General features: G+C 44.4%; 1 protein-coding gene across 8 annotated transcripts in view; it reads left to right on the forward strand.

Annotated features, from left to right (window-relative positions):
• Nucleotides 1–19,919, forward strand: part of VPS13B (vacuolar protein sorting 13 homolog B) — a 3,421,660-nt gene that overhangs the window by 1,896,179 nt on the left and 1,505,562 nt on the right. For all 8 annotated transcript variants that reach the window (XM_069621427.1, XM_069621422.1, XM_069621424.1 and 5 more), the window contains exon 23: nt 7,812–8,046. In XM_069621427.1, coding sequence (XP_069477528.1) covers nt 7,812–8,046 — 235 coding nt within the window. The remainder of the gene's footprint in view (nt 1–7,811; nt 8,047–19,919) is intronic.

Consider the following 19,919-nt stretch of genomic DNA (forward strand, 5'->3'; position numbering starts at 1 on the left):
CCTTCCCTTTCAAGAGCCAGACCCACCAATCCCAACCGTTTCACAGCAGACACTCCCCGGTTCCTATACTGGTGGAGGGAATCGGGGGAACACCAATGGGTTTCACAACAAATTGTTTCAAGTGGGGAAACCAAGCCCACCTGGGCTGGACAGGATCCAGCAGATTTATCCAACACATTACTTTCTGGATTTTGTGATCCATCATGGATATTAGTTGGCACAGGGATAGTTGGAACCATAGATTCATAATGGCATCCACTCCCCAAGACCATGCCACCCAGGACTGGGAACAGAGATGGGGTAGAAGGGAGTTTGGGAAGAGGTAAACATCTCTATGTCTGCGAACCCCAGCCTGTAGGTGATCCTCCCAAGGGCTTCTTTGGACAGGCACAATTCCGCGGAGAGAGTTCACAACCTGCTGGGAGTTCTCTGTCTTCTGAATTAAGACCATCTCTAGCTCCAGAAGACTGGAGCCCAATATCTCATGCAATTCATTGCAGTGGCCTACACCTAGGCCCCTATGATTGGCATAAGTCAGAGCTGATGGGTTGTCTTTTGTCATGAGGGCGTTGGGCCCCTGAATTAGAGGGGCAAAGCAACACTCGATGGATTTCACGGAATTGCCTGCAATTCAAGGGCATTGCTTGCTCTAAATGGGACCAGACCGTCTCGACTACATTCTGACTGATGAAGGCCCCCGAGCCTCTCCTGCTGGCATCCGTCATGATGACTAAATTTGGAGAGAATCCAAGGGGTACCCCCTCAACATGTTTGCTGGGTTTAACCACCATTGAAGCTTCTTCACCAATTTCCATGGCATGGGATGAGACAGTTGAGTTCCTGCAGTCCAGGCATCCTCAATGGTGCAAATGTGACAAGAGAAGATGTCGATGTGGCTGTGCCCAGGGTGTGACAAAAATGCCCACAGCCATCAACCCCTGGACCCTCATCCACTGCCAAGTTCGTGTCTGTGGCGCCAAGCATAAGAGACACATGGAGGCCTGAAGACAAGTTGCCCGGTTTTCTAGGAGGCGCACTTTGTATGTTATGTTATGAAAACGTGTAAAGCGCATGTTCACCAAAAGGTATCATGGCGCTAAGAGGGAGGGAGAGGACAGACTGGCCAGTCCTGTCTAAAACAGGTAGGTCTTCAGGGCCTTTCTGAACGCAAGATGGTTAAACAGATTTTTTCATGGGCATGGCAAAGCATTCCACTATTGGGCCGCAGCCACACAAAAGGGCCGGACTCCAATGCGTGAGCAACAGAAGGTGGTCTGCACACGAAGCAGGCCAGCCGATTTAGATCGTAGTGTCTGATTAGGAAGATAACGGGTACATTTGGCCTGCAGATATTCAGCTCCTAAGTCGTGCAAAGCACGATGGAACAAACAGTGCGCCTTGTATTCAATGTGCTGGGCCCCAGGCAACCAGCAAAGAGAGGGCAGAACTGACAAAATGTGTGCCCCATAAGGGGATTTTGTCACCACTCGCGCAGCACGATTTTGCAAGTGCTGAAGCCGCTGAATGAGGCCCTTTGGCTGGGCGAAGTATAGTACATTGCAATAGTCCTGGCGACTCAAGACCAAACCGCCACCACCGGCAGCCTAAGTTTATGGGATAGGAAACGGAGCACCTTTCGCAATATTTTAAGATGAAAGTGACCACCTTTACATACAGCAGACACCTGAGCATTCATAGAAAGTGTGGAGGAAATGACCACTCCTAGATTCTTAACTGTGATCACCAGAAGAGGCAGCGGGCCAAGAGGGCGGCCGAAAGGAAGACACCCAAATTGCAGGATCAGGGGGGACCCCACAACTAACATCTCCGTCTTGTCTCATTTAACTTCACCCAATTGTGGTTCATCCAATCTCCCACGGCGGCCAGGCACTGATGCACGCACAATGACATCTCAGCTTGCTCAAGATCTAACCGAATCAAGATCTGCATGTCATAGCCATAATAATAGCACCGGATACCGAAGGAGCGGTTGAGACGCACCAATGGCCAAATATAGATTTGAAAAAAAAAACAGAGCCTTGTGGAACCCCACATCCAAGGGGACAGGAACAATAGAGAAAGGGAGGGAGTGAAAGTATTTGGGTTCTGTCTGCCAGGAAGGAAGTGAACCAGGCCAATACCTGGCCAGAATATCCGACCTGTGCTACGCGGGGCAGCAGGGTAGGGTGGTCTACAGTATCAAAAGCCGCTGATAGGTTGAGTAAAATCAGGGCACCAACCCCCACTGCATTGATCAGTCTAGCCATCGCATCCTGCACGGGCACCAGAACACTTTCTGTACCCCGACCAGGCCTAAAACCCAACTGAGCGGGGTCAAAAAGATCAGGTGACTCCATAAAGGATGACAGAAGTGGTGAGACCAAGGGCTCCAGGAGTTTCATAAAGAAAGGCAAAAGTGAAATAGGGCGAAAGTTTGAAGGAAGTGCAGGGTCTAAAGAAGGCTTTTTGAGAAGGGGAATCACTATTGCAACCTTCAATTCCTGAGGGATAAAACCCGTCTGACAGGAAGCATTTATGGCCACCTTAATCTCACTCAGTAATTCCCGGGAGATATCCTTCATCACTGCCAACAGCACTGGATCAAAAGAAACAAGGCGCCAATAAGTTGTAGTCTTTGTGTCAGAATCAACTTTGACTTCTTCAAATTGATCAGAAAGTCTGCGAAACCTTTGCAAGTCTTTTTCACTGCTGCCTTCACCTCTCTGCAATGAGAGCCATGAACAAGCAATTTGTCCAGGTAAGGATGACCCACCGGAGGATATAAGACTTTGGTAAATACCCTCTGTGCCAAACCACAGCACATTTCAGATAATGGAAGAAAAAGGGGCAAGCTGATTTATGGAGATACGCATCTGTGCAGTCCAAAGGTACTAACCAATCTCCTGGAGCTACCAGGGGGATGACTCTCTGTAAAGTCAACGTCTTGAGCATGATCTTTTTAATGAAAACGTTTTAGCCCTTTGAGGTTGAGGATTAGTCGAAACACAATGGACAACTTCTGCACCAAGAAAACCATGGAGAAGCAACCTTTTCCCTGTTGCTCTGCCCTGGCCCCCTTGTGCACCAGAATCTGACTCTGTGCTGGCAATGGAGCTTTCCTCACCCAGTTCCTCGGTCAGGGAGTTACCACTGTACGCACCTTTGATGGTAGGTTAGAGAATTCCAACTGATATCTCCGTCAAGAGAATTTTTAACACCTATGGGATGGACTTTCTTGCTTCTGAAATGTGAGTAAAATGCCGACGCCTGGCCCCCTCCTGATAGACCTTGGCATAGTCCGGAGTGCTGCAGCTGTTTCAGTGGTGAGGTCACAACTCTGGAGGCTTGTCTTTCTCTACGTTTCACTCTGCAGACTGGCTTGCTGCCCCCTGCTTTTGCCCGGTAACGAGACTGAGCCCGACACTTCATGATATGTGCTATGATGATGTATACACAGGGAAAGTGGCACTTCCGGGTGGTCCCCACATGTTGTTCCTGTTTGTGGACTCAGTTCACCTTTTCGTCTCCAAACTGTTTTTCACCTTGAAATGGGAAATGGAACCACTGTTTTCTGTGCATTATCAGTCTTCCAGTCCTTCACGTGAAGATGTCTTTAGGCTGACAACGTGGTTCCTAATGTTGCTGCCCTGACACAAACCATATGCTTGTTCTGAAATTAATTTGGCCTGCAAATGCCTACTGTTGATTATACTGGATCAATCTCCTCCTCCTTCCATTTTATCAAACAACTTCCGGAATGCTTCCAGGAGAGATTTCAGCTTGTAGGAGACAAACATGCCAGTCAAATGAACCCAGGGACTGATAGTCATTCTGGGTCCTTCCAGTCCCTGAATATCATCTTCCTGTTTGCCAAGATCAAGGGGGAGGCCCTTCGTGGCTTACTGCACAAACTTTTGGACAAAGGGATCAGCTTCACCACCAATCAAAGCCTTCCTGAATGTTATTCACTCTCCGACATGCCTAAATACCTCATTCTCGGAGGACAGGGAAGAGGAACATGAAGTAGAAGAGGATGATGAAGAGGTAACCACCCTTTTCTTTGTTTATTTTGTTGCTTTCATCATGGTGGGCCACACTGATGAGCCTGGCATTATTTTTTAGCAGAGTCCCCCTTTGTCCTCCACATAGTGCCTCTTGGCAGAAGGAGTCGTCGGACACATTGAGGACATTCTGTACTCTCTTTATTCAAAATGAAAGAATAATGCCTATCTCTCCCTATTGCTAATGAGAATACCCTACCTACCTAAAGGAACTTAAAAGGTGCTTGGCAGATTTCAGGAAGTCCAAAGTGAATATGTCCTCCGTCCAAACTTATTTATCTGGCCATACCACTGAATAGAACTAAAGTAAATAGGCCAAGAGAATGTCTCTTCTTCCCCTTCTCTGTGGATAGTCTTTTAATACACAGGTTTCATTTTAACTCATTGTTTTTAGTGTACTCTCCTTTGATAGTCTCTCTTATCAACTCTTGTAGTTCTTCAAAATGACTCTTGGGTCTCGTGCTTTCTGTGGTCCTATCTTTGAAGTACTTTTCCTTCCAGTAGTTCCTCAAAATCTTGTTATCACATATTTGCTCTTCCCAGTCTATTTGCTCAGGTTTTCCTAATATATGCTTGCCTTGATTCCCTTTTTGACTTTCTCTGCCAAGGATTCTCTTAATGAGGCTGTCTGCTCTTCTATCTTGTTCATTGGCAAGCTTTATCTCGTCTTTTTCGTTATACGTTTCTGTGTTTTACTTTCTCCAGTCTTCCACTCTCAAGATAGAGTTGTTGCCCTTCCTCCCAGGGTTCTAGTTCCCAATCTTTTTTGGCTCCCCACCTGGGTTGGTTAAATCTCTTCTTTTTATATTGCTCACATCTCTTGTAAACTGCTTTCTTCAATGTTATGTCATCCTCAGGACTGGGGCAAGTTTCTCTCTTTAAGTGACAGCGGTCTTCCCTGACTAGGTTGTTTATTTGCTTTCTAAGGTTTTTACAGTTCCAATTCTTCAACTTTAAATGTCCTTTCTCGCCCTGAGGACTTAAATGAGTTTCTTCTTAAATTCCCCAGTGGCCTCCCACTATTCTCGATTCCGCAGGTACCTCTCGTTATGCGGGGGAAGTTTGCAAGGCTCGGCTCTCGCTCGGATGCTGCTTGGGATTCCTGCTCTCAGTTCCTCATCGAGTGCCTGCCACTGCAGACACCGGCGATCAGAGGCTGTTCAGGTTTCCCATCTCGGTAGTCTCTGCACCATTCCTCGGGCGTCCTGCCCACCACTCTGAAATTGTGGTCACGCCACTATCTGGTGCTTCTGCCCTCCTTTCTTTCTTGTACGGCTTCCTTTGCAGTTGCAGACACTGGGCTTCTGGCATCTCCCACTGTGTTTCTCTGGCTCCTCGAAAGTCGCACGCTCCACGATCTGCCTTGACTCCACCTTCACAAGGTGTGATGATGTCCGGGGCTTCCCCTGCGCACATAGCACTCCTCCACTCCTTCTGCTCTGACTCGTCTCAGTTAAATACACCTCTCTGACATCTTCCTTTATTTTTCCACATATGTTTCTTGTTACATTGTTTTCAGCCAATAATAAAGTTGCCACACTACTCCTTATAGAAGATAGTCCCATGTATGCGGCTGTGGTAGTTGACCTAGGGAGATCCTCAAAGAAAAGGGAGTCCTTGCCCCCAAAGGGAGAGTCTCTCCCTGTGAGGTCCCATTTGCCTTGAGTCCTAAGGAGGGTCTTGCGAGCAGGCTCACCTCCCTAGCCTCACAGAGGGAGGCTCCCTATTGGGGATAAGCGGCAAATACATGTGATTCGTCACATTACCCATTGTCGACTCTCACACAGCCTGAAATGTACATCGCCTTGAAGCCCTGTTCACTTCAGGTAAGGCAGGCCCTCCCCCTTCACTATTGTGAACCAATGAGCACGCCCTCAATCACCCCCTTTCCTCTGGGGCGTGATTGAGGCAGCTGACAATATGGTGGCCTCCTGTCGCTATTCAAGTGCAGCTTGGGATTGCCCTCTTCCTGCCTGCGAGTCCTCTAAATTTCACTGTGCGCAAGCGCTGAGCAACCCCCACCACATTCAGGGGATGCTTGTGAGTGTCCCAGCCCCTATCCTCATCTAACCATCTTAGATCCCCTCATCCAGGTGTGGGGGAAAATAAGTAACAAAACACTTACCTGTGTGCCATTATATTTTGTTTGCCACATGTCATGTTTAAACCACTGTCTTTATCTTTCATTAAGCGAAATGGTAGACTGTACTGTGCATGTCACAGTTAGAAAAGCGCTTTGCTGATCCCGAAAGAATGCTCCCATTTACCTGTTCTCGCCTCTGACGTCCATCCCGTTTGGCACAGCCAAGCGTGTTCTATGCCCTCGCTTTCCAGCTGAAAGGCAGCTTTAGCTGGCGCAAGTCTTATTACAAGGACTCTCGCCTGCCTCCGTGAGGGTGCAAAGCTTTAGGGAGTATGTTCACTGTAGTAAAATGCATTACGCTATGCTACTCCCACTGATAACAGTAACAAGCACGGCAGAGTGCAACTGGCATCAAAGGCCTGTATAATGAGGATTTGTTCTCGGTCAGCAATAATGATGCAAGGTGTAACCTTGCCCAATTAGGACAACCCTCATGCCATTGAAACTCATGTATTCATGTGGGTATAAGAGAACGGCCAGGAGGAGGGAGCAGGGTTTACTTGCGCCAAAGTCTTGTGTTGCCGTTGGTTATGTGTCTGTTGTTGCTTTGCAAAAAAATGGTTAATCAATCCACCGGAATCGTGAGTGATAATTTCTGACACGACACTGGTTACCAGACACACCGGTTCTTCCTGATGTTACTAGGTATCCACTACCCCCGTCCGTCCAACAAGGGCAAAGGGGGGGCACGAGCCAACGTTAGTGCCCATGTAGCCCAGCAACAGGGTCAGCCTTCCAATGTTGTGCGACGAGCCTGGCAGGCCCACGCAATCACTACTATGAAGGAGCAGGAAAAAACAAGGAAGAGCTGAAATAAACCACACACCTGATAGAGAAAGGGTGCAGAGGTGGAGCCTCAGCTATGGTGTAGATTGGGCTTGAGATTGTTGCTGGGAAGGGCAAACCCTTCAAGGCTAAGTACTTAGACGAGGTAGACGAACTGGTGCTAATGTCTCTCACTGTACTATTATAAATAAACCTTCATCTATGCGTTTCCTTGCTGTGATAGGAAAACCAATGTTTTAACACCGTTGAGTGAGCACTCTAAAATTGGGTTAATTATGATTGGTTTGTTACTAATTGTGGCTCTGTGATATCGGTGATGGGTATAAATAGTGAGAAGCAGGTTTCTTTAAGGAAACGGAAACCTCTGATTGTTTAGAGTATGATATTCCTTATCCCCCCCACCCCCGACTGAATACGTCGCCCCAACCTGAGCAGCCTCCCAATCCCTCCAATCATCTTCCAATGCATGCCTTCTTTTGTTGTGCATTCTCACCCCCTCCCAAGGCTGTCCATGTTTTTTTCATTTTGTATGTCCGATCCTTGTGATTTTAGAGGCTGGTTATTGGGTATAGAAGTACAGCATAATCGTATGTTCTTTTACATTCTCAGCTGTAATTCAGTCAACTAAATTGAGGTTCGTTCTCAGACTTTGGGTTATTGTGCCCCATCTACTTTGCAACACTTCTTCTGTTCTCATACCTATGGCATTATGCCACAGTACAAGTCTAATGGTCGCATATTTTGACTCTCAGTTAAATGTCAGCATTTACTTAATTCGAAACTCTAATACTGCTATAAACATTGTGTTTTTTGTATTTCAGCTGAAAGTGAAGTCCTGCTGTGTTTTCTGTCCATGTGACAGCCTTCCATCTCCAAGTACAATTGTGTCTGGTGACATTCCTGGAACTGTGAGAAGCTGGTACCATGGCCAGACCAGCATGCCTGGCACCCTCGTCCTCTGCTTGCCACAGATTAAGATCATGAGTGCTGGACACAAGTACATAGAGCCACTTCAAGAGATTCCCTTCACTGTGCTACGACCCATTCTTGAAGAAGGTAGCATTTCACTAAAATCTCAATTCAATTTAACTCATTGACTCACATTACATATTACTTCCTCCCTCGGCAAACAGTTTTGGTTGACAGATAATTGTAGTCTTGATTGTGCATTCTTGTGCACTTGCACTCAGCGATTTTTTCAGAAGAGATTTGATGTCTGCAAATGCCTAGTATATATGAGTTTGTGATTTTTTGATTTCATTTTTGTTATCATCCACTATATTCTTCATTAGCATATCCTGTAGCTGACCTGTGTTTCGCATGCTTTTTCAAGGCCAAAATGAATAACTGAGATTTTGAGGGACATATTCTTTACTTGATGAGTGAAATAGTAAGCTTGGTACACTTATGTCAAGGCGGACACGCTCGATTTTAAGCCATTGCTAGTGATTAGTGTCCTAGACCTATGTATCTTAATGAATATGACAGCAATTGGTCAAAACAGACCTGAATCAGTTCTAATGCTGATCTTGGAAAAAGTGCAGAAAGTGTCAATCACGTGTCAGCCACTTCATAGGTAAATTAAGAATATATGTAAAATAATAACAAAACCCAAATAAAAAGAACACATGTATCAAGATAAAGTCTCACTGATAATTTTCCTTTTAGAAAAAGTAGTCTTTTACAGTCATAAACTCTCTTGAAGCTGAATCTCCGAGTACCAGTGTTCAATAAGGAGCACTCAAGACTACATTGTAATACCGGCTACAATAGGCAGCGGTCCCTCTCACCTCTTGCTTGCAAGTTAGCACTCTTTAATCAATACAAGCAACTTAAGTTATCAGGAGTACTTGCACACCCAGTATGTAATCTAAGTAAATTCCAAACCCTGGACTCTTATTGTGTGTATTCTGGTTACGCTGAGGTATTGTTTTTTTTTTGTTTTATAGTTCACTTGTGCCATGTCATTGAGACCTGGAGGAAAATCGGTTGGTTTGGTTAGTAGGAGCAGAGCAAGATTGCTTTGCGGTTGTGTCGTTGCATGCAGATCGGAAGGAACTAGGTTCTGTTTGCTGGTATTTGTTTAGGTGAGTTGTGTTGAGAGCACTTCTGTTGCGTACATCCAGAAGGGAGCCCCAGGTGTAGGAATATTGCTTGGTTTATTACTAACGAGGACTTCCATGGGACTGAAGAAAGGCTAATGGTTGCTGGGAAGTTGTGCCCAAAACAATCTGCTTCAAGAATCACAGTCCAGCTTCCGTCCAAGATGCAGCACTGAGATTGCCGCCATCCAGGTAATTGACAAGGCACTCATCATGGACAAAGGCGAGCCATGCCTACTGGTCCTGCTCAAGGTCCTCTGTGATTTCAACCACAGTTACCTTGACCACATTTGGTTGTACGACCAATATATATATATATATATATATATATATATATATATATATATATATATAAGAAGGAAAGAAACCGCAGTCTCCGCGGGCCAAATGGCATCTCCAGCAAAAATGAAAGAAAGGACTCACATCTGGAATAGATAAGAGTAGAAACAATTGAATGAATTAAAAAGCCACAGCTACAATAACAAAAAAACAAAAACAGAGGCAGGACGCCATGGGGCATGACCTGCGACACAACGCGTTTCACACTCGACTGAGCGCTTGTTCACGTATATATATATGTATGTATGTATGTTAATGAAGGGAGTATAGGATGTGAGGAAGTGATGGGGGCTGGAGAGGCTGGATGCAGGGGGAGACCCCCGCAATAAGAGATAAGAATGTGCATGACCGCCAAGAGTCCAACAAAAGAAGGTGAAGGTAAATGTGGTTGATGACACCATGTAGAACTCTTGCTCAAGCTCTCTGTTGCATTCAATACTGTTGGCCAGAAAGTGCTGATCACTATCAGTCCTGCATGAGATTGGATACCACAGTCCTTCAGTGGCTGGATGACTACCTCACCAATCAGTTTCAGTTTGATTCCAGATTAAGTGAAACCTGTAAAACCTACAATAGACATACACAACAATGCACAGAATATGGAAATAGCACCATAGTACATTGCAAAACACGAATCATAAGATAATAAAAACCAATAAAACAGCAATGTTACTAAGAAGCCAATTCAAGCAACTTGCATCTTCTTTTCCAGGCTCCCTTTAAATAGCTAGCAAAGACATAGGCAGACTTAGTATCTGAGACAGAAAGTATCAGCAAAGGAGCCGATTTGCCACTGTCTCGAAGAGCTTTCGCTCAGGTGAATTAGCAAGCACCATGTCCGTGTATATATCTGTATGATGGACAGAATAATACAAAGCCAGGCAATGTTTCATCCTCCCCAACATCTGCTGTGTTACAGTGTCCAGACCACTTAAAGGTCATGGTTTTGAGAGGAAGAACGTTGAGTCGGTCTTCGGTTAGAATAATCTGGTGCAAGTAACTGCCAACTGCCACAAGGTAACTGGCTACTCCTACTGAGGGGAAAACGGTAAATAAACAGAACAAAAATCATTGAAAGATTTACTTCTTCTCTGGTATGCGACCATGCATTCCTGAATTTCAGTTTGAGCACATGCTTTGGAACTTTTGGCATCTCAAAGCAGGTCCCCATACCCACTTTCTAAAGGGCCTTCATGATATGCCATAACAAGCCCATTTTTCTGTGATTTCCGAATGATAGCAGCATTCTGACTAGCATTTTGGTCAGTTGCCCATCCTCCCTCAACCATAGTGTATCCCACAGCAAAATGAGCCCTTGGGAAAGTAAATCAGTGAGCTACAGAGAGCTTTAGTAAATCAGTGAGATACAGAGAGCTTTAGTAAATCAGTGAGCTACAGAGAGCTTTAGTAAATCAGTGAGATACAGAGAGCTTGTTCCCAAATGTATAGCATAGGACGATGTAGATGGGGACACACCAGGGAGTCGAGCAAGAACATGATTTTCAGCTGCTTGGAAACCCCACAACTCGCTCCTGTAAGCACCAAAAGCAATTTCCTTGCTCTTATGAATTGTCGGTATATGGTACACAGAGTATTGCTGCATGGTTCTGGAGAATCTTAAAAAGACCACCTTTGACCTGTCTCATCTTTATTCGTTGTTTCCCAGTTTCCCAATTGTGTCCTTCCATGTTAGACGCTCATTGAATCCTACACCGATTCCGTCAAAGTGATTGTATTTCCTTAACCCATGACCTGCCATAGTAATCTGTGTAAAGCTATTTTTACTGGAAAAATACATTACGTGGCATTTGGTTGCATTAACTTTAATTCCACGGAGCAACATATATTCTTCATATTTGTTCAACAACAGCTATAGCAATTTTGGGGTCCTGCTCAACAATACAGCATCATTTTCATAGCTCGATACCGGAATCCTTCTGCTTAGAATAGAGGCACATCTGCCCCTGAGACCACATCCGCCCCCTTAGAATTCACATAAAAGTGAACATAAGTAGTGCAAATACGCACCCATGTCTTACCCCATTCTGTGCATCAGTAGGATCACTTAGCTCACCTTCCTTGCCATATTGTACTCGAAACTGTATTTTAGCTCGCCAACAGACACCAGCTCGCCCAGATGAGCACATGCAGAGCCCAACAACCCCAGGGGCCTGCAGAATCCCACTATGCTCCATCCTCTCTCCTGTTATCCTCAAACTCAACATGGAGCCACTGTTGACACTCTTGGGCAAATTCAACAGCAAAGGCCACCAGTATGCTGATGGCACGCAGCTATATCTGGAAGTCAACTGCCTTGACGACATTCACCAATTGAAACACTGCCTCGTCACCATTCAAGCCTGGATGTCACATGTAGACAGAGATAGAGTTCATCCTCCTCAGGGGTGCCACCAAATGCGTGGAAGTTCAAAAGCAACTGACAAAGATAGATCCCATCCGCCTCTCCCTCCAACTCGCCCCTAGTGCAAAGAAAGACACAATCAGCATGGTTTTAACTCTCACTCCTGCACCGTATCAAACCCTTCATCCCGGCCTCAAACATGATATCTGTCGTCTAGGCCCTGGTGGTCTCCCATCTGAATGGTGGCACACACTCCTGGCAGGTGCCTCTACCACTACTCTTACCACCATGAAAGCTGTCCAGCATGGGGCAGCAAATGTCATCCCAGGACTGAAGACAGATGATATTTCCGCCCCTCTCAAGTAACTACACTGGTTACTCCTACAAGCTGGCATCACCTTCGGGACAGACTGCATCACCTGCGAAGCTCTAAAGTCCAACCACCCATAATCGTTCACTGAAATTATCACCATGTCAGGAGTTCAACACAATAGCAGGATCCAAAATATCACCAGAGTGGAATTCAAGAGTTCAAGAAGCAGAAAATCAGAACATTTTACTTCTACGCTCCCTAATATTTTCGTGCTAACCCCAGGCTGGCTCCCTCTTGCTATTCAGGGAAAGATCTGGAGACGCTGCTCTTCAAGGAACACTTCACCTACACATGAGGACCATAGACCTACAAGACAATTCCACACCCCCACTGTGTCCCATCCCCATTATTGCACAACGCTCCATTAGCTAGGTGTGTGCTGTATACATCACCTACACACATAACATGCTGTGTGTGACAAACCTGTTGGAGAAGTTAAGAGTTTGGATGATGATAGTCTGTGCAGGGGACAGAGGCACTAGTCAGTGTTCGAGAAGAAACTGAGTAGAGCACTGTACCTCTCTAAATCTTTTAGATTTTTCAATATGTTGCACTGTTAACTGCTATTTAGTAAAATCAATAAAAGGTGATCTGCAGTATGCACAGGAAGTAGTGATCAACACTAGGCTAGTTATAAGTCCATAGCCATGTAGGCACAAACCATGTGTCGACTCGTCCTTTTTTTCATTCACTAATACATAAAATATGTACTTTATTTGTCCATCTTTTGATTATTGCTGTCTAGAAATAGCCCATATAACCACAACGAACATTGCATTTATCCATCTTTCAATATAGATATTACATTCTAATTTAATGTGTGATGACAAGTGCTTTCAAGAATCGTTTTGATTGATAAACTCCTTGCACTTATACTAAATAGCTTGAAATAGTGAAACCTGTTGCACAAACTTGCAACGTTTTAGAATGGCGCATTGCTCTACTCCATTGCTTCTCAACTGCTTAGTTATAGATGGTTAGCAATAGACTCCATAATGAAGTAGAACCCGCAGCCTCAAGGCACGTGAAGTGTGGCAATTAATAAGCCATAGGAGAATAACCTGGAAACTGCTACACCTGTTCTCGCAACCTACAATGTTCACCTGCTGTTTGTGAGTGGCTCGTTAATGCGTGTAGAAGGTGGAAAGTAGAATGGTGCGCAGGTCAGTGAGGGGTGCAAATAATAAAGAACCCATACTGAGAGAAGATTATTTGAATATGTGGTGGTGTTGTGATAAAATATAACAATTATTCTTCTGTTATAGCAAGGATAATGAATAATATTTGATTAAGATTTCATTGTCAACACCTTGACAAATCGTTGCCTTAAGATAGTAGAAGCCGCATTACTTTATTTTCTATATATAGGTCTCATTGAGTATTTCTTGTATTTCAGGATAGCTTTGCACTTAGCAGGCTCCTAAACCAATTCTTGAAATCCCTTCTACTGTGGTTCTTAGAGGGTAAAGGGTTAATGTTGTACAGTCTACATCCTTTGTAGTAGGCACACCTTCAAAATCGAAAATTCCTGCACCAACAATAAAGCCTGACTCCTCTGGCCAAAAAGTGTTAAAAGTGCTGTATGTTAAACCGCTACTGCCTTAACTTTGTCGTTACTGGAGAATCTTACTTTCAAAGAAGAATGTATGCCTGAGTTGTCTTAAAACATACTATCCTTGACACAAGTACCTGGCAGCCACTTCTGGTACTCCTTTGAGAATACGAGAGTGGACCCCTTTGAAAATCTCCAATAGAAGACTATAGGAAGCGGAGTGTACTAATGGCATGTCTGCACTCGCCATAGATGTCACCTGACCTCGAGAGACCTTATTGCAGGAGGGGTCATGACCGATTCCAAGTGGCTTGGTGGAACACATCCAGGGCCAACCGAGCAATTCAGGCCGCTGATTCATCTTGATCTAATCAAAGGAGGGTACGCTGACTATTCACAAACTCAGATCATCTGAGCTTTTGCATCTGCACTCCTTTAGACCTCACCTCAAGGATCTATTCATTAAAGCAAAGAATGGGCAGAAAAGCCTGTATGGCCCCTTTTTCGGTAACTTTATCCATTTTGCTTTAACCAGGTTTCCCCATACCATGCAATGAAATGGAGGACAACACACATAAAGGTAGGTATGCACGTAGACCCTCATTCCAGGGGCTTACATATATGGAATCACAAAACAAATTCCGAATGAAGTATTGCTCAAAGAAGAATGATAAAAATGTATTAAAAAGAATTTTAATTGTATAGGTGCCTCTTGCATAAACAGTAATTCGCTGCAAACATGATACACATAGTCAAACGCACATAGTGCATATATAAAGTGCATAGGGTGCTTCCCCAATTCTGAAAGCCTAATGTGTAAAAGATGCCATCACCTCCTACTCAAAAAAAGACTACATGTCTCACTATTGATTCACAATCTAAAACATAAAAATATGGAAAACAGACATATACATTTAATAATTAATAATAATTCCATTTATATAGTGCTACGAACCCTCAGTCGTCTCAACGCTGCTTTTTATTACCCACGGTGTGTGGTGCTCATTTATCGACCATGGAAGGATAAAAGGCTGAGTTTGGCCCTGCCGGGATTCGAACCTGCGTCGTCTGCGGATATCAAAGTGAGCGCTCTTCTCGCTGTGCTATCTGACCAGCAGATCATTCCATAGATTGATTGTTACAATCAGACAGCATATTTTCAGTATGTTAAAGATCATGCAAGTTTGCTTATGTTGCACTCAAATAGCCGATATTCATTATGCCGAAGGTTTACTAGGTAAGACGATAAATTATTGCGAAATTGTCTTCAAGTATGTTCTCTGCAGGAGGATCTCATAGGGTCCCCTCCTTCCTAGGTTCAACAATTGACCGTTAATTAATTGGGAATGTTTTCCTCAGGACTGGCTTTGCTCTAAAAAAATAAAAACTGAATAGCGTCTCCGGGTGTTCATGGAAATGTGTATTTTCTGAGTCCCATTTGTCAATTGCAGTTCAAGAACCATTATCTCCTGGTGAGATCTTGACACCAGTCCCACGCACGTGTGCTCATGCTCCTCAGAACTCTCAACTGAGCCAACGCATAGAGAACGTGGTTTGGCATTGTTGATTCATAATTTCACTCAACACTACCTCAAAAGGTGTGGCACTAGAAGTGGGGTAAGCACTTCCATCAGGCGTTCATTCCCAAGCAAAGGGGCCAAAACATGAAGAGCAAGAATTGACATACTGTTGAATGATAGTCACCCCATCAGTGACTCACAGCGGATGTTCAACAAGGATATTAACACTGAAGATGATTAATAGGTAGAAAGGTTTTTTAACTCACATACTGCCTGGTGGGTGACACCAGAGACTGTGCAAAGTAACAAAGCATCTGAAACCAATATGCTTCTACATAGTTTTTACTCTGGACAGGTGAGGAGAGAAAGACCATTGGAAGGCATGTTTGCCAATGGGACATAGTTGTATGGGACATGAGGAGGATAGTCTAGAGTAATCGCTAGCAATTCATGATTTGGTGGGATTATGTGGTCGGAAAATCTAGAAAAAAGAACTGCCTATTTTAGCCGCTGTGTAATAAGGGTGGCTAGGAGTCTGAAGCTGCCTTCGAATCATCTGCAAGCTAGTGAGTGGATCTAGTGCTTTGCTGAGTTTTTCACACAAGTCTTGTAAGAAGGGAGACCTCCAGGTCCATGAAAGCCTGATTTGAGGCCCAGTTCATGACAGAGGCATAGGGGTGCTACCGAAATCCATCTGCGGAGAATACAGAAACCCACCGCCTGAAGTCAGGATAGAGATGCCAACTAATCAACTGCACTAACAATTTCCCCCTCTGCATACAACTCTCAAACTCCAAACCAAACACAACCACAAACCTACAGCACAACTAACTGCACAAACTTCACTACATGGCAACAACAAAACAAAAAATACACATAGACTCGCACAACATTGCACGATGACTACTGGCCGCAAAACACCCCAGGCCCAGCCAACTGACCCACCGGGCTGAGGCCGCCAACAGCACATCGCTGCTCTCTTGCACTTTTCCAGCTCCTTCCCACTAACCCTCCCTCCCTTCCCTTTTCAGAGCCGCCAGAGCGCCAGGGGACCACTTCGGTGGTGATGGTGCGCGGTACAAAAATCCTTTAACATAACATTAACATGGAGTTGTTTCTAGTGGTGTTTGAGTGATAGTTAAAGCAACTATTCTGACCAGAGAGACAGTTTATGGGCTACCAACACTGTCAGATTGAGCCTAAAACATCGGCTAAACAATTCAAAGAGAGCATATGTCTTTGAGCAGCAGCAGAAAAATAGCATTTGTCAGATATGAGTATTTGTTGATGCTGCTGTAGCATGACTGAAACAGCAGTAATGCTAAATGAAAAGCAGAAGCTTAGATGCTTTGTATTTTGTGATTGCCAAGCTCTTTGGGTAATGCATTTATCTAGCTTGTGCCAGCTTTGAAGAAGCTACTATTACTGCTGCCTGATCGTAAGAAGTAAACCTGTTTCTTTTAATGTGCATAAATACCTAGGTGCAAAAAAATATATTTTTGTTTTCCAGTTCTAATCTATTTTTACTTATCAAACAGAACATATAAACGGGAAAACCACACCTGATCAATGCGCCTGAGCTATTGATTGGTGTCTGACTATGTTGCATGGGCCTAGATTGTGTTATGGAGTGCTTCCCTATCATTCCATCTAGATTGAATCAACCAAAAAGATTCTAGTCTCTAATGCACCAATTTCCTTCTTAATAGTGAAATAATGTCATATAGAAAACTACATATAGACAAAAAGACAAATGTTCAATCATATTTTTACTTGCTTATAAAATAGTCCCACTGGGAATACGACTTAGATATTTACTCCCTAAGAAATCATTTTACTCCCAACTTTAAAAAATAGGGAGTAAAATACTCCCACTTCCAATCTTATCTTGACCACTGCCAATGACACAAACGCGGTTTTTCTCGGCAATGCATTTCTCTTAGCAAAACTAGTTGCATATCTTCTTGTACCTGTCATTTCAGAATATCCAGTAACACACATACAGGAGCAGTTTCCAGCACCATACACTTCCCTTTTAATAACTCAAATAATCGAATTACACACAAAGGCACCACAAGAGGAGAAAATGTTGTGGAGGAAGAGAGGGTGTCCACAGTCCCCTACAGACTTGTTATGGTGGCATGATAGCACAAGCAAAGTTATGCCGCACATACTGCTGCTGGTTTTTGACCAGTTGCACTATCCAGCTCATTTGTCAAAACAACACATTCCTGCAGACATACAAGGGATCTGGTTTGTTCCCAATCTTCAGGAGGTTCTATCTAATATTTTGTCTCTTTTTTTAATGTGTAGAACAGGTCCTATGACAATAGCCCTTTGGATACATTGATGCTAATGAATAACCTTGTAACTAGTTGAGACAAAGATGCCTGGACCCTGCCATATTATTGCAAGTGGAGATTTTAGCCTTCAGTTTGAGCCCCTCTGTAAATTGGAAGGTTTCTGGGAGGATATAGATGGGGCCTGGGAGAGTCAGCCCCTAGATGCAAGCTTCCCCACTCTGACACACAAATATGCCCCGGATACAGCAAGGATATTATATGGCCTTAATTTAAAGGCATGTAATGGAAGGTGCATTGAAGAAAGACTCCCTTTTTGGTTCCGACTGTTCTTCCAGGATTGATTACATTTTGGTTACAATGGGCACCTGGGCTGTAGTGGAACAGTTTCTCATTTCTGACCGCAGGGACATTAACCATAAATCTCTTGCCGTGAAACTAAGGTGGCAGGGTAAGGGGGATATTGTCACTGTGGCTCCTGTTCATATAGTGACATCTTGGTACACCCGACGGGTCGTCAAGTGGGCTAATATCTTGGCGGCAGCGATAAAGCATTCCATTTACTTCTCAAGCCTCCCTGCTATTGAGCATTTATGTGATGCTGACAGAGGGGGCACGTTGAGTTATTGGTTGATAATGATCATATGATCTGTGAGCTTGGTCCCTGGTTCTCTAACATGTCCCAAGCGAAGTAGTGAGCAGAATCCCTTGTGGTTCGATAATCTTTGTAGCCAGGCTAAGAAGGACCTTATGCTCTATCTTGCAACAGATGGAAAGGTGAACAAGGAGGTGCTGCATGTTAAGAGGAGCAATTATAAAAATATAGCAAAGTCTACGAAAACTAAATTCCTTAAATCTAAATCGGAAGTACCTAGGGAAGATTTGCTTAATAAGGACAGTAAGGCCTTTCGATCTATTATAGCCGACCGGAAGGATTCTAATGACAACAGGCTGCACTGCGTGATCACTGAATCAGAATAGAATAGTTTTCCCACTTTTGTAGCCCATATCAAACTGAGGCCTGCCCCAGAGGCTCAGTTACAACGGAATCAGTGAAGATAGGACAGATATCCTTCAACCACACTTGGTCGACATTACTATCAATACGGTGGCTGTAAGAGCTGCCTTATCGAATACTAAGGGACAAAAGGCCCCTGGCCCTGATCACATCCGGGTGGAGCTTTTTTAGGATGAGACGGACATTTGAGTGCGACTATTGATATGATATATGGCATTTGTAACGCACCTATACACAAGTGTTTCAAGCAAGGCTGTTCCAAGCATTGGCCAAATGTGAGCATTTCCCGGATTAATGGCGTCGCGCAGAGATCATCCCCATATATAAAAAGGTAGGAAAGAACACCCAGCCAATTACAGTCCTATCTCATTGCTTGATTCCATGGGGAAGCATTTTGCCAAGGACCTCCTCCAACAACTGCAGGACTGTGTGACCGGTAATGGGCTTATTTCCCATTTACTGGCTGGGTTTCAGCAACGGCTGAGCTCAGTGGACCAGTGCTTCCGCTTGTCCACCATCCTCCAGAATTATACAGTATTAAAACGTATACAGGTCGACGCTGTGTTCATTGATTTACAGACTGCCTTTGACAGTGTACCCAGGACCCAGCTTTGGCAGGTCCTTTTGAGACAGGGTGGGGGAGGGGCTGCTGGTGCAGATAGTGTCTGTAATAGCTGAGCTTTATTCAAATAGCGTGGTGGTTGTGAGGTGGGCCCGGGAGGAGAATCTACTAGGGAGATTGCAGTCGGTTGAGGCATGCAGCAAGTCTGTGTCCTTGCCCCGCTCCTCTTCTGTCTTTATATCACCTAAATGATCCTGTAACTGGTGACAGAAAGCGCTGGGGGTGGGCTGGATCCCCCTAAAATTAGCACAGATTTTCATCTTGCTTTATTCTTAGCTGATAACTCAGTTTTCCTGGCTACATCGCCCATTGGGGATCAGGCGTGTTCTGGAGAGATTTATTCTCAAGTGTTCAGAGCTGGGTCTGACCCTAAATAGGAGTGAGACCAAGGCGTTAGTGTTCAGGTCAAGGAGATCTAAGCCTATGGTCCTTCGTCTGGAAATTGATGGCACTCTTGAAACAGGTTACACATTACGTTTACCTGGGAGTGAGGTTTACAGACACTAGTTCTTGGGTAGCGCAGTCTAATAGGTCACAGACCATCATGGAAAGAAATAGTGGAAGTCTGAAGAAATTCTTCATCTCACACAGAAAGCAATCTGTGTCCCATGCTCTAGATACTTACACCATCCAGGCTATACCAGCTGCACTGTTATGAATCTGAGATTTGGGGCCACATTAATTTGTTTGAATCTGGGAGTGGCGGAGAATACATTCTTGAAAAAGTTACTTAGACTACCG

Source organism: Ambystoma mexicanum, chromosome 5q (assembly GCF_040938575.1).
Source record: "Ambystoma mexicanum isolate Mex_15411 chromosome 5q, UKY_AmexF1_1, whole genome shotgun sequence".
Lineage (NCBI taxonomy): Eukaryota > Metazoa > Chordata > Amphibia > Caudata > Ambystomatidae > Ambystoma > Ambystoma mexicanum.